General features: G+C 45.2%; 1 protein-coding gene across 1 annotated transcript in view; it reads right to left on the bottom strand.

Annotated features, from left to right (window-relative positions):
* NUP205 (nucleoporin 205) overlaps positions 1-15251 on the bottom strand; it is a 1281456-nt gene that overhangs the window by 916128 nt on the left and 350077 nt on the right. The window contains exon 15 of the mRNA XM_030216143.1: positions 1318-1507. Within this exon, the coding sequence (XP_030072003.1) occupies positions 1318-1507 (190 nt within the window). The remainder of the gene's footprint in view (positions 1-1317; positions 1508-15251) is intronic.

Below are 15251 nucleotides of genomic sequence, written 5' to 3'. Positions count from 1 at the left end.
GAGAACAATGGCGATGCTTCTTAGGCTTTTTACACTGCAGGTCCCTCGATACACACAGCACCAACAACGATGACAAATTCCTTAAGCATTCATGGTAGCAAGCCCAAAGTCAGACCATCTCGATGTCGCAGCAGTGCACCCGGTCGATGCAGGTTCTGGGTCGAGTGATGACTCACCTACCATGCTCCATGCGGATCACGCAGAACCAAAACGTTTTTCACGCTGTACTCTGCAGGCTTTAAGGGTTCTCACTTGTATGTGCATGCAGAGGCTACACTGTATGTCCCCATGCTCCAGACCCAAGCACTGAATACATCAGTTTCGGGTATCTGTGCCTAAAATAGTCCTATTGAATCAAATACATTTCTTAATGCCACTCAGCATCCTCATTAACATGGAAGGAAAAACAGCCAACGCAAGGTTAAAAGACTCTATGGCAAAGAAGCTCAAGTAGTCACATACCCAAAATTTGTTGATGCTTCCCAGACAAAAAAAGGGCTCAGAGGCCTCAAGACTCAAAATTGAAAAATGAATGAATTGAACTTAACTTAGAAAAATGAAGAATATGAAGAAAAAAAATATCCCAAAAAAGGGAAGGCACCAAAAAGGCACAAGTTTGATGTGCTGAGAAATTAAAAAATACACTCTCTCTGTTCCACCTAAAAACGATATACTGCTGGTCCCGTGCACTACCATTGGGAAGGAAGGCACCCATACATTTGCTGTGGGGGCATCACCTCCAACATTTAAAGTGACAATGCATTTGGCAATGTCTGCACCAGGCTCCGTGGATGATATCATCCAAACGTGTTTTATGCCTGCTTGTCCTTGGAGAAACTATGGTACCTAAAACAAAAAAATAGTACTATTAAGTCAAACTGTTTAAGTCAGGGGTGTGGCTAGGTGTGGCGTAACTAGGTAGGGCCACAGGGGAATGGGCCCCCACAGGTTTAGCCCTGGCCCCCTCTATTTTGACCTCCCGCCACTTTCAAACTCTCCTCCCCCGCCACCAGGTACCTTTGCTAGAAGGGGTCCCCAAACCTCGCCAGCCAAAGTCTTCTTCAGCACTGGTCTCCGGCGCATTTCCTGATCTGTTTGTGAGTCCTGACTCCTGACGTCCTGCGTATACAGCGGTGATGGGGAGGGGCGGCGGTGGGATCAAAAGTGAAGGGGGAGGGGCAGCGGGGGGGGGGGGTCGGTGGCGGGCTAAACTGTGCCCCCCCACCTCGAGCTCTGGACCCCCTCATGCAGAGGTCTGACTACGCCCCTGGTTTAAGTGCTGGAAGACCAAGACTAATAAGAATTTTTAATACTCACCTAGCAATATTGACCACGTGATCTGCCTTCTTGGAACGAGGATTGATACCTTGCAGCAGCTGCTCCAAAGGAGTAACAATGAGAGACAGATGACTTTCACGCAGGAGGTCCATATAAAGATTCTCTTTTTGCAGAGTCAGGTTAAGCAGTGCAAAACAGTACTCAACTGCTTTCTCCAAATGCTTTTTCCCTATTAAAAAAAAAAAAAAAAAAGAGGGGACAAAAAAGGAGAGAAAAAAAAAAGAGGGGGGAAAAAAAAAAAAAAAAAGACAGCAATCACAAATTGAAGCTCACGACTGCCTAAGAGCATCCCCTCAGATTCTTTATAGGTAGCCTAAAGTTCGGCAGAGAGCTCATATGTGTTCACAAAGTAGTCAGTCAACTGGGTATTAACAACCAATTACTGATGTTAATCGGAACAGATTTGGATTTACCCATGCATTTATGTGCTATTCTATAATGCTGCATGCCCAAAATACCACGCTACAACCCAAAAAGGGGTATGGTCATGGGAGTGGGATGGTCATGGGAGGGTTCAGGGCATTCTAAATTATTCAGATGCACTGATACACACCGGGATTAAGCACCCAATTTGCACACCATAATTTACACTAGTTTCAGATGGCTTAAATTCTCATACCTCAGCCCAGAGTACTCTTTACAGAATAGCACTTAGTGTGGATTTTCTCCAGCGCCTAAATCTGAATATGGCCCATCACGTATAATCGCATAGCAGGGTTCATCAATCTAGAGGCTTTTTCGCATACAAATATGGGATTTCAAGACTATTGTACTCGGTGCTTTTTTTGTAGGAAAAAAGGTACCGGTACTCATTGTGGGCGGGGTCACCATGTATGGATCCCCCTTGTAGCCACACCCACCATAGCCACACCCCCTTATGGCAGAAATGGCACATATAAATAGGCATAATTGCAATTTTATACCAGTATAAATTTCTGTAAGCTGTTACAGCTCCAGTATACCCAGTGCAAAATAAGACAGCAGATGTAAATTCTCAAACTGGATATATTCCAAACAGAAAAATTAAAAAAAAAACTATTTTTTCTACCTTTGTCTGGTGACTGTTGTTCTGATCATGTTGCCCCCAGTCTCTGATTCTGCTGCTCTCTATCTGTTCTCTGAACTCGGTTTCCAGGGCTTCCTTTCCATTTATTTCTATACTTTCCTCTTACATTTCTTGCCCTACATCTAAGTAAAAGCTGGGTCCTCCGGGGAATTGATTAGAGGAGGTATAACATGGTTCCAGCTTTTGACTATTTTCTCCATCCATATGCAGTTTTTCTACTCTCTTCCCTTTCCCTCATCTCCATCCATGTGCATCTTCTTTTCTTTTTCCTCCCCTACATCCATGTCCAGCATTTCTCCTCTCCCCTGCCCTCCCCTCCATGTCCAGTGATTCTCTCTTCCCTGCCCTTCCATCCATGTCCAACGATTATCTCTTCCCTGCTCTTCCATCCATGTCCAGCGATTCTCCTCTGCCCCGTCCTCCCCTCTCATCCATGTCCAGCGATTCTCACTCCCTACCGCCCATCCTCCTCCCGCTGCCTTCCAGCCCCCTGATCCCATCTGAGACCCCTCTTTCAGCCCCTCCCAGCCCAGTCCCCACCTGCTTACGCTCAGCTTCCTGGACAGCCCCCTTCTCTCTGCCACCCGGCCCAATGCGCTTTTACAAGCAGATCGCCTCGGGCCTTCCCTCACTCTGTCCTGCCCACACGGAAATAGAAAGTTACATCAAAGGAGGGCAGGACAGTGAGGGAAGGCCCAAGGCGATCTGCTTGTTTTGCAGATGCAAGGCGCTGCGCCGCAGATTCAGAGATTTTTAGTAAGCCACTGCTCGAAAGGTAAAATAAAAGGCGCCGGTATGCAATACCGGCGCGTACCAGCACAAAAAAACGCACTGATTGTACTACAAATTGTTTATTCTAACAAAATTCATTAAAACCTCTTTTTTTTGTTTGTTTGTTTGTTTCTACTTTCTGGTGACACCTTTTTCCCAGAGATGATCTCTTATTTTTCTTGCACTAAAATTACTTCTGAGGTAGGAAGGGTTTTATTTTACTTGCACTAAAATTACTTCTGAGGTAGGAGGGGTTTAATTTATTAACAATCTGTGCTAAACAAAGTGTACACATATTAACACACTTTCCATGAGAGAGCTAAGCACTGAATTTTCAGATTAAGTTTGGTTTAGAAACATAGAAACATGACGGCAGATAAAGGCCATATGACCCATCCAGTCTGCCCATCCTCTGTAACCCCTAATTCTTCCTGTTCCTAAGCGATCCCACATGCTTATCCCATGCCTTTTTAAATTCAAAGATTCTAATCTGCTCTTACCTGTGTGCCCTTCCCTTAAAATTTCCCTGATAATCCAATGACTTTATCTCCATCCATCCTATAAAGGGAAAAAAAACCCTCCCTTTTTCTTCTAGTCTCTTAAGTTTCTAAATCTGTCTTCATTCTGACCAATAACTTACAGTTGCAATGTATCTTTATATTTTATGCTGAAATTCATTTAAGAATGCCTTTATTAACAGAACTGTGTTTTGTACATTAATTCTACTGCAGTGTTGCCTATTATTTTAATCTAATCAATTTGGTTCCAATGTATCTTGTGACTAAAAATAAAAGGAAAGGGCAGCTCTGTGGAGTCATGGTAAATCCTGAAAAGGACAGTTTTGTTTTGAGTGCTGCCAGAGAGCTGAACAATGAATTTTCAGATTATAGTTTAGTTTGATTTAGAGATTTTAATCTGCTCTTTCCTGTGTGTCCTTCTCTTAATATCCCTTTGACAATCTGCTGACTTTACCTCCATCTACCTATAAAGAAAAAAACAGAGCAAAACCCCTTCCTTTCTTTTCAATTGCAGATGTTCTGGCCTCTGAAGTTTCTAAATCTGTATTCATTATGACTTTATAGAAGAAAGAAAATAAAACAGAAAAATTCAATATGTGGCTCGAAGCTTGGTGTAAAGAAGAAAGTTTTAGATACATAGACGTATGGTGTTGTAAATGGAAAAATAACAGGCTGTACTATGATCACCTATATACCTTTCTAGAAGCCAATGGGTTGCAGGATCCAAGGAAAAATCCTACAAAACAAATCTGATTTCTTTCACTGGGTGACCCAAAAATTGGATAAAGGACATGCGCTAGATGTAAGACACTTGGATTTCAGCAAAGTCTTTGATATGGTCCTTCACAGAAGACTGATGAATAAGCTGAGAGGGCTGAACCTAGGACCCAAAGTAGTGAACTGGATTGGAAACTGGTTGACAGGCGACAGAGTGGTGGTAAATAGAATCTACTCGGAGTAAAGAAAAGTAAGTAGTGGAGTGCCACTGGTCTGAAGTTACGAGGGGCCAGATTTCTTGAAATAAATTCAGCCTCCCTTCTACCAGCAGGTCGTTCAGCACGGTTACTTTTACCGTAGCTATGCTCTCCTAGAGCTGGTCAGCTTGTCCCTTGCTTAGACTGGGAAGCTGGCTAGGACTTCTAAGCTCTCTGCTTCCTCAGGCAGGAGCGGGAGCTCCGGGACAGCTGGAAAAGGTAGGTAGGGAGGAGGAAACCTCAGCCTTGGAAAGTAATAGATTCTGCTTTGCCTGTGCCTAAATTCCTCTGAGAAGTGAATGCTACACCAAGAGTGGGCCAGAAGAATGACTTGATGGTTATCAGTTCTCTTCTTGATGAGGTCAGTGACCTCCTCCACATTGTCACCTCAGCAAGGGATGTTCAACCAGCTTCTCATGAACTGTTGATTCCAGGTCTGAAGCACAGACAGGTGAGTCTGCACACAATGGAGGCCCTGGATACCACATCTGAAGAATCACAGTTTGACCAAATCATATGCATTCAAGCACTCCTACTGCTTGGACACTATCAGGTGGAACTCTGCAGCCTTCTTAAATGATAGTGCCTACAAACTCTGCCACACTGTGCACTAAGTTCTCTAAGTGCATGCTCATAAAGAGCTGATAAGAACATATGCAGAAGAAAAGCATAACATTTTGCTCACAAAATATTCCAAAAGTCCTAGCATCCCTCCCCAAAGGCACTGAGGACTGAGTCTTGGCACGTTTGGCTTACTGAGAGCAGATTCAACCACTATGGAAAGGTGAGGAAGCTTAAACTTCTCAAATCCAGGAGCCCTCTAAACTCTGTACATAGTGGCACTTCTTGTGACTAGGATGCAAAGAGAGGGGGATCTCCCACTGCTTCATTTGCACACTTCTCAGTCTGCACTCATCCTCAACATCCAACTTAAATGGGATGAACTGAGACATCTCCCAAAAAAAACAGAACAAAAAAACTAGGAAGGCTTGGAGGGTTCTGAAGGGATGTCAAGAAACCCTTCCTCTGAAAGGACTTCTGGCTCATCTTCAGACTCCCAGGAGAGATCCGAATCAGACTCAAGGTAATAATCCTCTGCCTGAGTCTGTACCTACCTCAATCTACTGAACCACTGTCCAGGTTCTAGGCGAGAACACTGAGGAATGGGCAGGATCCTGGGACCCAAGAAAGCTTTCTCCCTTGAAGGACTGCACACAAAAACCTTCTCAGCCAGCACTGATATTGATGCTCTTCTAGGTAACGGCATCAATGGAAGGTCAACAGGCAGATCAAAGGCTTCTAGAATGGGCTGAACTGACCTTGGGCCTGATGCTAATGGCCACGATAGTTCGACATTGCGTTGGTTGAGAAAACATTTTAGCTCCTCCTGGAGCATAGCCTGGATCAGCTTCTTGATGCTCTGGTGGCTCCTGGTGACATGCCTCAAAGGGGACCAGTGCTGATGCATCTTGGCCTCTGCCCCATCTATTGTTATCACTCGGCACTAACAAGGACAATGTTGACTCTTTACTTGTCCTCGTGGTGGCATCCAAATATGCACAGTCGCAACAGGTGCTATTGATGCCAATCCATCCCCAGCTCCGGAAGCCATGAGGACCGATGTCTCCGATACAGGCTTTGAACTTCTCGGAGCCAAAAATAAATTTAGCATTGCTCCTCATCACTCCTAATGGTTCTTTTTGACAGCTGTCAACAGAATTTGCAAAAAGAAACATTGTGGTCAGGCCCCAGATATGACTGGCACCATAAATGAGTGTCAGTGACATGGTCCTAGCACATCGGAAGCACTTCTTAAAACCACCGAGCATTTCGGGACATTGGGGAAAGCAAGCACATAAACATTGCCATACTGGGTCTATCAAGCCCTGTCTCCAACAGTGGCCAATCCAGGTCACAAATACCTGGGAAGATCCCAGAACAAAGATTTTATGCTGCTTATCCTAGAACATGCAGTGGATTTTCCCAAGTCCATTTAATAATGGCTCATGGACTTTTCTTTTAGGAAATTATCCACACCTTTTTTAAACCCTGCAAAGCTGACTGCTTTTACTACATTGTCCATCAACAAATTCAAGAGTTTAATTACTCGCTGAGTGAATAAATATTTTCTCCGATTCATTTTAAATTCACTACTTAGTAGCTTCTTTGCATGCCCCGTAGCCCTAATATTTTTGGAAAGACTAAACAAACCGATTTACATTTACCTGTTGCACTCCACTCAGTATTTTATAAATTTCTATCATATCTCCCCTCAATCGTCTTTTCCAAGCAGAAGAGCCCTAGCTGCTTTAGCTTTTCCTCACAGGGAGTGAAAACAAATGGCTCAATTGTAATTATTAGAAGAAAAAAATTGTTCCAAACGAGCAATTAAGCCTAAAGGGGCTGACAAACTGGAAAATAAAAACTTAGAAATGCCAAAACGCTACGACAACTACGGGAAAAATAAGATGAGGGCAAAATCTGGTCCTTCGCAGCACTAACAAAAGGAAAAAGGCTGCAAAGCCAAAGCTGACATGAGCTGAGGAGAGAAAAGAACAAAGCATCCTCACTGATCTACTGAAGAAAAGCAACTATCTGGTTCCATATAGCAGTGGCAGGCAGGAAGATGTGCATGCATACGCACTGCAGACTTCCAAAAGCTTCTGGAAGAGTTGCTGGACAGATCTCCATGCCAGGTTCTGTCAGATGACATCATCCACATGTGAGATTGTCTCTTGTTTGTTATTCTTGGAGAAAATAACACAGCACTATTATAACCAACTAATAGCATTTCAATTGCTTCACATCAACTAAAGCAACTCTAGTAACTAGCAGAGTTACAATTTTCGTGTATATGGTTTGCATACCAAAAGCTTGACAAAATGAATGCTTGATAAATTTTTATTTGGAGTGTGTCTGTGTATAGAATCAGATACCACAGCAGAGGGAAAAGCTCTTAGAACTGAAGCTGGAAGCTCAATTCAAACTACTACTATAGAATTACCCAAGCACCCAGGAAATCAAACCTTATAAAACTAGAAGGGATTATAGGCACAGATGAAGGGAGGGGGGGGGGAAGAACTACCTCAAAGCAAATTTCTATTTTGTTTAAGTTTTTGGAGCATCCCATAATAAACTGAGTACTCTTAATAAGCATGAGAATATACCATTAGGATGAATTTTGGTTGAATTTCATGGGAATAAGTTGGAGAGTTTCATAAAATGGCCAAAACAGAAAAAGGTTTACTTTTAAAATGGTTGTCGGGAGAAAGTGATGTCACCCGATGGAATGGCAGCCTAAGAAGTATGCGCTATATCACCCCCATTTATCTTGGGCATTTTTCCCGAGTGGCAGTGTAGCTGGATTTTGGCACTTGAAAGACAAATATCCATACCTGTTTTGGAGATAGGCTCTAAGCACAAGGTGATTGACTTGAAGGAATTCTCATACATTTATTTATTTATCATCTCATTTGTACCCCACAGTTTCCCAACAGTGTCAGGCTCAATGTGGCTTACAATGCACCACAGAGGCAGACGCCAATGCAGTAAAATGAAGCTAACACAGCAAAAAACCAACAAGAGATACTGGGGAAGAGTAAGAATGGACGGAAGGAGAAGGGAAACTATGAGGGAAGAGGGAAGGGGGATGTGTCCAAGTGTCTCTAGATCGATGCGCTTCCAGCAGTGGAGACACATGAAGAGGCCGTGGGATAAGCACTACCAAATAACATGGTCTTCTGAGATTTCCTGAAAGTTAGATGATCTGTGATGGTTTTTATGGTCCTCGGCAAAGAATTCCAAAGCTAAGTGCTTATGAAAGAGAAGGAGGTAGCATACGTGGACTTGTACTTGATGCTGTTGCAGTTAGGAAAAGGAAGGGTAAGATATGAACGGGAGAGTCTGAAAGTATTCCGAAGCAGCAGGTTGATGAGATCTATCATAGAGCCAGGTACTTCACCATGTAGGATTTTGTGAACTAGAGAGCAGAGTTTGAAGGTGATACGTTCTTAGACAGGAAGCCAATGTAGTTTCTTTTGGAGGGGCGTGGCACTCTCAAACTTGGACTTTCCACAAACCAATCTGGCCGCTGAATTTTGGGCTGTCTGCAGTTTCTTAATTAGTTGTTGCTTACATCCAGCATACACTCCGTTACAGTAATCCAGATGGCATAGTATGACGGACTGTATGAGGCTGCGAAAGACCTCTCGAGGGAAAAATGTTTTTATTCTTTTTAGTTTCCACAGCGAGAAGATCATCTTTGTGGTGGCATTAACGAGTTGTTCGAGTGAAAGTGAGCGGTCAAGGGTGACTCCCAAAATTTTAAGGCTATTTTGTATGGGAAGGTTTAAGGTGGGGGTGTTTAATGTGGGAGGTCTGTACTTGCTGTGCTGAGATGATAACAGTAGACAGTGTGTTTTGTCAGCATTCAGCTTGAGTTTGAAAGAAGATGCCCAAAAGTACATCGTATTTAAACAGCGGTTAATTTCTCTAGAGATCTCGGACAAGTCATTTTTGAAGGGAATATAAATAGTAACATCATCAGCATAAATATGCGAGTTAAGTCCTAAGTTACTTAAGGTCTTGGCCAGTGGAATCATCATAATATTGAAGAGAGTTGGCGATAGTGGAGGGCCTTGAGGGACTCCACAGGTTGCTTTCCACGACTGCGATAAATCTGAGTTGGCAATAACTTGGTAAGTTCTGGAAGAGAGAAAGCCCTTAATCCAGTTATGAACATGTCTGCAGATTTCTACGCTGTCAAGAAGGTTCAGCAGTATGGTGTGATCAATCATGTCAAAAGCACTTGACATATCGAACTATAAAAACAGTAGGCATTTGCCTAGAGCTATTTCCTGCCGAAAGCTGTTAAGTAATTAGCAAGGTTTCGGTGCTGTGAAGGGAACGAAACCCAGACTGAGATTCGTGAAAAACAGAAAACTTGTCAAGATAGTTAGTAACTTGTTTCGTCACCATGATCTCCATCAGTTTTACAAAAAGTGGAATTGAAGCAATAGGGCGATAGTTGGTAAGATCACCACTTTTTTTCTTGGGGTCCTTTAGAATTGGCGTAAGTAATATCTTGCCATGTGATACAGGGAATAGACCGCGTTCGAGCATATAGTTGAGGTAGGTAGTGAGGTCTGAAAGAAAGCAGGAAGGTGCTGATTTGAGCAAGTAATTAGGGCAGGGGTCTAGCCGACAGTACTTTTTGGAAAATTTGTGAAACCCCTGGGTGACAGCCTCCAAGGTGAGTGGGGCAAAGTTAGACATAGTAACATAGTAGATGACGGCAGAAAAAGACCTGCACGGTCCATCCAGTCTGCCCAACAAGATAACTCATATGTGCTACTTTTTGTGTATACCATACTTTGATTTGTACCTGTGCTCTTCAGGGCACAGACCGTATAAGTCTGCCCAGTCTGCAGGATGTTCACCAGAGATAGGTGTGAGACATCGGAGAAAGGAATCAATGTCAGTAGTGTTCTGTGGGATTGTTTTCTGCAAATTAGTAATTTTTTCCTGAAAGTATTTTGCAATATCGTCAGCAGGTGGAATATCTGTGCAAGTGGTGGTCAGTGAATTAGAATCTGTTAATTTACTGACAAAGTAAAATAGTTTCCTTAAGTCTCTAAAGTTTGGACCTATTTTGGTTTTGTAGTGCCACTTAGACTGTCGTATTGAATAATTATACTTTCGTTGCACTTGTTTCCACGTATGAAGGATATGCTCGTTTTTATTTTTTCTCCAGGACCGCTCAGCACGTCGAGTAAGTATTTTAATTGTTCGAAGTTCTTCATTATACCAAGGCGTCAAGTTCTGTTGGTGTGTTGCGCAAGTGTGTACAGGAGCTAAAACATCTAAGACGGTTCTGCACCTAGCATCCCAGTCGAATTGGAAGGAGTTAGAATCCGTACTAGCTGTCCAAGGAATGTCATAAACCATTTTCCAAACGTACATAGGGTCAATTTTATCTCTAAAACTGTAAGGTATACGGCCCGGTGAGCATTGGGGACTCTTTTCCGCAATAAAGGGTTAAGTTTAACTTGCAGTGATCGGACCATGGAGTTTCTGTCCATTTAAATTTTTGTATGCAAAAATTATCATCAAAGGATAATTTGCAGGAAAGAAGATAGAGGGAATGCCCTTTGGTATGGGTAACTTGTAGGGATGGTAAAGAAAAGTCCCATGTGAGGAGAAAATCAGTGCAATCCCGCACACTGGCCGATGTGGTATCTTCTAGGTGGAGGATGATGTCACCTACAATAATAATGTTAGGACAAGTTAAACATACATTGGAGATGAAGTCAGTAAAGATAATTTGCGATTGTTTCCAATTACCAGGTCTATAAAATAGAATGCAATATAAATGGCCATGCAACGATTTGCTGGTGATTCTCAAGGAGGCAATTTCAAGATGAGGAGTTAGTGAATCCGCTGTAATATCAATAGTAAAATGGGAGCGGTAGATCAAAGCAATGCCACATTCTCTTCTTCCCTGGCGAGACCAATCATCTGCCCGCAACCTCGGTGTCATCTTCGACTCCTCCCTCTCCTTCTCTGCGCATATCCAGCAGATAGCCAAGACCTGTCGCTTCTTCCTCTACAACATTAGCAAAATTCGCCCCTTCCTCTCTGAGCACACCACCCGAACTCTCATCCACTCTCTCATTAACCTCATTACCTCATGCCTTGACTACTGCAACCTACTCCTCACCAGCCTCCCACAGCCACCTATCCCCCCTTCAGTCCATCCAGAACTCTGCCGCACGTCTTATCTTCCGCCTTGACCGATATACTCATATCACCCCTCTCCTCAAGTCACTTCACTGGCTTCCGATCAGATACCGCATACAGTTCAAGCTTCTCCTACTAACCTACAAATGCACTCAATCTGCAGCCCCTCCTTACCTCTCTACCCTCATCTCCCCTTACGTCCCTACCCGTAACCTCCGCCCTCAAGACAAATCCCTCCTTTCAGTACCCTTCTCCATCACCGCCAACTCTAGGCTCCGCCCTTTCTGCCTCGTCTCACCCCATGCTTGGAACAAACTCCCTGAGCCCATACGCCAGGCCCCCTCTCTACCCATCTTCAAATCATTGCTCAAAGCCCACCTCTTCAATGTCGCTTTCGGCACCTAATCACAAAACCTCTACTCAGGAAATCTAGACTACCCCAACTTGACATTTCGTCCTTTAGATTGTAAGCTCTTCTGAGCAGGGACCGCCCTTAGTTATTAATTTGTACAGCGCTGCGTAACCCTAGTAGCGCTCTAGAAATGTTAAGTAGTAGTAGTTTGTATCCTGGAGGACATAAATCGAGAAGAATGGGATCTTGCTGGATAGGAATCCATATTTCACTGATAAAAAGCAAGTCAAGGAGTTCCGCTGAGATCCAGTCAGATATAATAGTTGCTTTGTTAACCACCGATCTGGCATTAATGTAGCCCACAAGGAGATTTTGAAAGAGGGTCGTCTGGTTTGTTGAGGGAGAAATCCATAAAAGTTGTCTTTTGGGGGATGATGTAGGTTTAAGATGACAAGTCTGACCATAGAGTGAAGGTGGAGTTCTGCAAGACCCTCTGTTTTTTATCCGATTCTAGGCAAATCGGCTAGACCGGCTGTGGAAACTGTGAATGATGGGAATAAAGTTATTTTCAGTGGGCGAGATATGAAGAATAGGGCAAGACAGTAGTGGGAAGAGGGACCTGAAAAAAAAGGTGTAACAGTTTCATATTTCATATAGGCAGTACAATCCAGACTGCAACACAGGATCACCGCGAGAGCAGCAATATAGCACCAGAGACCACATGCAAGGAGCACGCAGAAGCAGAGGTCTAACCTGGGATGAGTGATGAGCTGGAGTCCCATTTAGAAGTGCTTGAAAAAATTTAGCAATAGATGGTGGATATCTAAGGAGACTAAAACAGCATGTGAATAGAAAGCGAATGCTACATACCTGTAGAAGGTATTCTCCGAGGACAGCAGGCTGATTGTTCTCACTGATGGGTGACGTCCACGGCAGCCCCTCCAATCGGAATCTTCACTAGCAAAGTCCTTTGCTAGCCCTCGCGCGCACCGCGCATGCGCGGCCGTCTTCCCGCCCGAAACCGGCTCGAGCCGGCCAGTCCAGTATGTAGCAAGACAAAACTCTGAAGGGAAGACACAACTCCAAAGGGAGGCGGGCGGGTTTGTGAGAACAATCAGCCTGCTGTCCTCGGAGAATACCTTCTACAGGTATGTAGCATTCGCTTTCTCCGAGGACAAGCAGGCTGCTTGTTCTCACTGATGGGGTATCCCTAGCCCCCAGGCTCACTCAAAACAACAACCAAGGTCAATTGGGCCTCGCAACGGCGAGGACATAACTGAGATTGACCTAAAAAATTTACCAACTAACTGAGAGTGCAGCCTGGAACAGAACAAACAGGGCCCTCGGGGGGTGGAGTTGGATCCTAAAGCCCAAACAGGTTCTGAAGAACTGACTGCCCGAACCGACTGTCGCGTCGGGTATCCTGCTGCAGGCAGTAATGGGATGTGAATGTGTGGACAGAAGCCCACGTCGCAGCTTTGCAAATTTCTTCAATGGAGGCTGACTTCAAGTGGGCTACCGACGCAGCCATGGCTCTAACATTATGAGCCGTGACATGACCCTCAAGAGCCAGCCCCGCCTGGGCGTAAGTGAAGGAAATGCAATCTGCTAGCCAATTGGATATGGTGCGTTTCCCTACAGCCACTCCCCTCCTATTGGGGTCAAAAGAAACAAACAATTGGGCGGACTGTCTGTGGGGCTCTGTCCGCTCCAAGTAGAAGGCCAATGCTCTCTTGCAGTCCAAAGTGTGCAGCTGACGTTCAGCAGGGCAGGAATGAGGACGGGGAAAGAATGTTGGCAAGACAATTGACTGGTTCAGATGGAACTCCGACACAACCTTTGGCAAGAACTTAGGGTGAGTACGGAGGACTACTCTGTTGTGATGAAATTTGGTGTAAGGGGCCTGGGCTACCAGGGCCTGAAGCTCACTGACTCTACGAGCTGAAGTAACTGCCACCAAGAAAATGACCTTCCAGGTCAAGTACTTCAGATGGCAGGAATTCAGTGGCTCAAAAGGAGGTTTCATCAGCTGGGTGAGAACGACATTGAGATCCCATGACACTGTAGGAGGCTTGACAGGGGGCTTTGACAAAAGCAAACCTCTCATAAAGCGAACAACTAAAGGCTGTCCTGAGATCGGCTTACCTTCCACATGGTAATGGTATGCACTGATTGCACTAAGGTGAACTCTTACAGAGTTGGTCTTGAGACCAGACTCAGACAAGTGCAGAAGGTATTCAAGCAGGGTCTGTGTAGGACAAGAGCGAGGATCTAGGGCCTTGCTGTCACACCAGACGGCAAACCTCCTCCAATGAAAGAAGTAACTTCTCTTAGTGGAGTCTTTCCTGGAAGCAAGCAAGATGCGGGAGACACCCTCTGGCAGACCCAAAGAGGCAAAGTCTACGCCATCAACATCCAGGCCGTGAGAGCCAGGGACCGGAGGTTGGGATGCAGAAGAGCCCCTTCGTCCTGCGTGATGAGGGTCGGAAAACACTCCAATCTCCACGGTTCTTCGGAGGATAACTCCAGAAGAAGAGGGAACCAGATCTGACGCGGCCAAAAAGGAGCAATCAGGATCATGGTGCCTCGGTCTTGCTTGAGTTTCAACAAAGTCTTCCCCACCAGAGGAATGGGAGGATAAGCATACAGCAGGCCCTCCCCCCAATCGAGGAGGAAGGCATCCGATGCCAGTCTGCCGGTGGCTTGAAGCCTGGAACAGAACTGAGGGACTTTGTGGTTTGCTCGAGATGCGAAGAGATCCACCAAGGGGGTGCCCCACGCTTGGAAGATCTGGCGCACCACTCGGGAGTTGAGCGACCACTCGTGAGGTTGCATAATCCTGCTCAACCTGTCGGCCAGACTGTTGTTTACGCCTGCCAGATATGTGGCTTGGAGCACCATGCCGTTCCGGCGAGCCCAGGTCCACATGCTGACGGCTTCCTGACACAGGGGGCGAGATCCGGTGCCCCCCTGCTTGTTTACATAATACATGGCAACCTGGTTGTCTGTCTGAATTTGAATAATTTGGTGGGACAGCCGATCTCTGAAAGCCTTCAGAGCGTTCCAGATCGCTCGTAACTCCAGAAGATTGATCTGTAGATCGCGTTCCTGGAGGGACCAGCTTCCTTGAGTGTGGAGCCCATCGACATGAGCTCCCCATCCCAGGAGAGACGCATCCGTGGTCAGCACTTTTTGTGGCTGAGGAATTTGGAAGGGACGTCCCAGAGTCAAATTGGTCCAAATCGTCCACCAATACAGGGATTCGAGAAAACTCGTGGACAGGTGGATCACGTCCTCTAGACCCCCAGCGGCCTGATACCACTGGGAGGCTAGGGTCCATTGAGCAGATCTCATGTGAAGGCGGGCCATGGGAGTCACATGAACTGTGGAGGCCATGTGGCCCAGCAATCTCAACATCTGCCGAGCTGTGATCTGCTGGGACGCTCGCACCCGCGAGACGAGGGACAACAAGTTGTTGGCTCTCGTCTCTGGGA

This window comes from Microcaecilia unicolor, chromosome 10, assembly GCF_901765095.1.
Source record: "Microcaecilia unicolor chromosome 10, aMicUni1.1, whole genome shotgun sequence".
NCBI lineage: Eukaryota > Metazoa > Chordata > Amphibia > Gymnophiona > Siphonopidae > Microcaecilia > Microcaecilia unicolor.
Note: the sequence above shows the minus strand (reverse complement) of the source record. Positions and strands in the feature narration are given on the sequence as shown.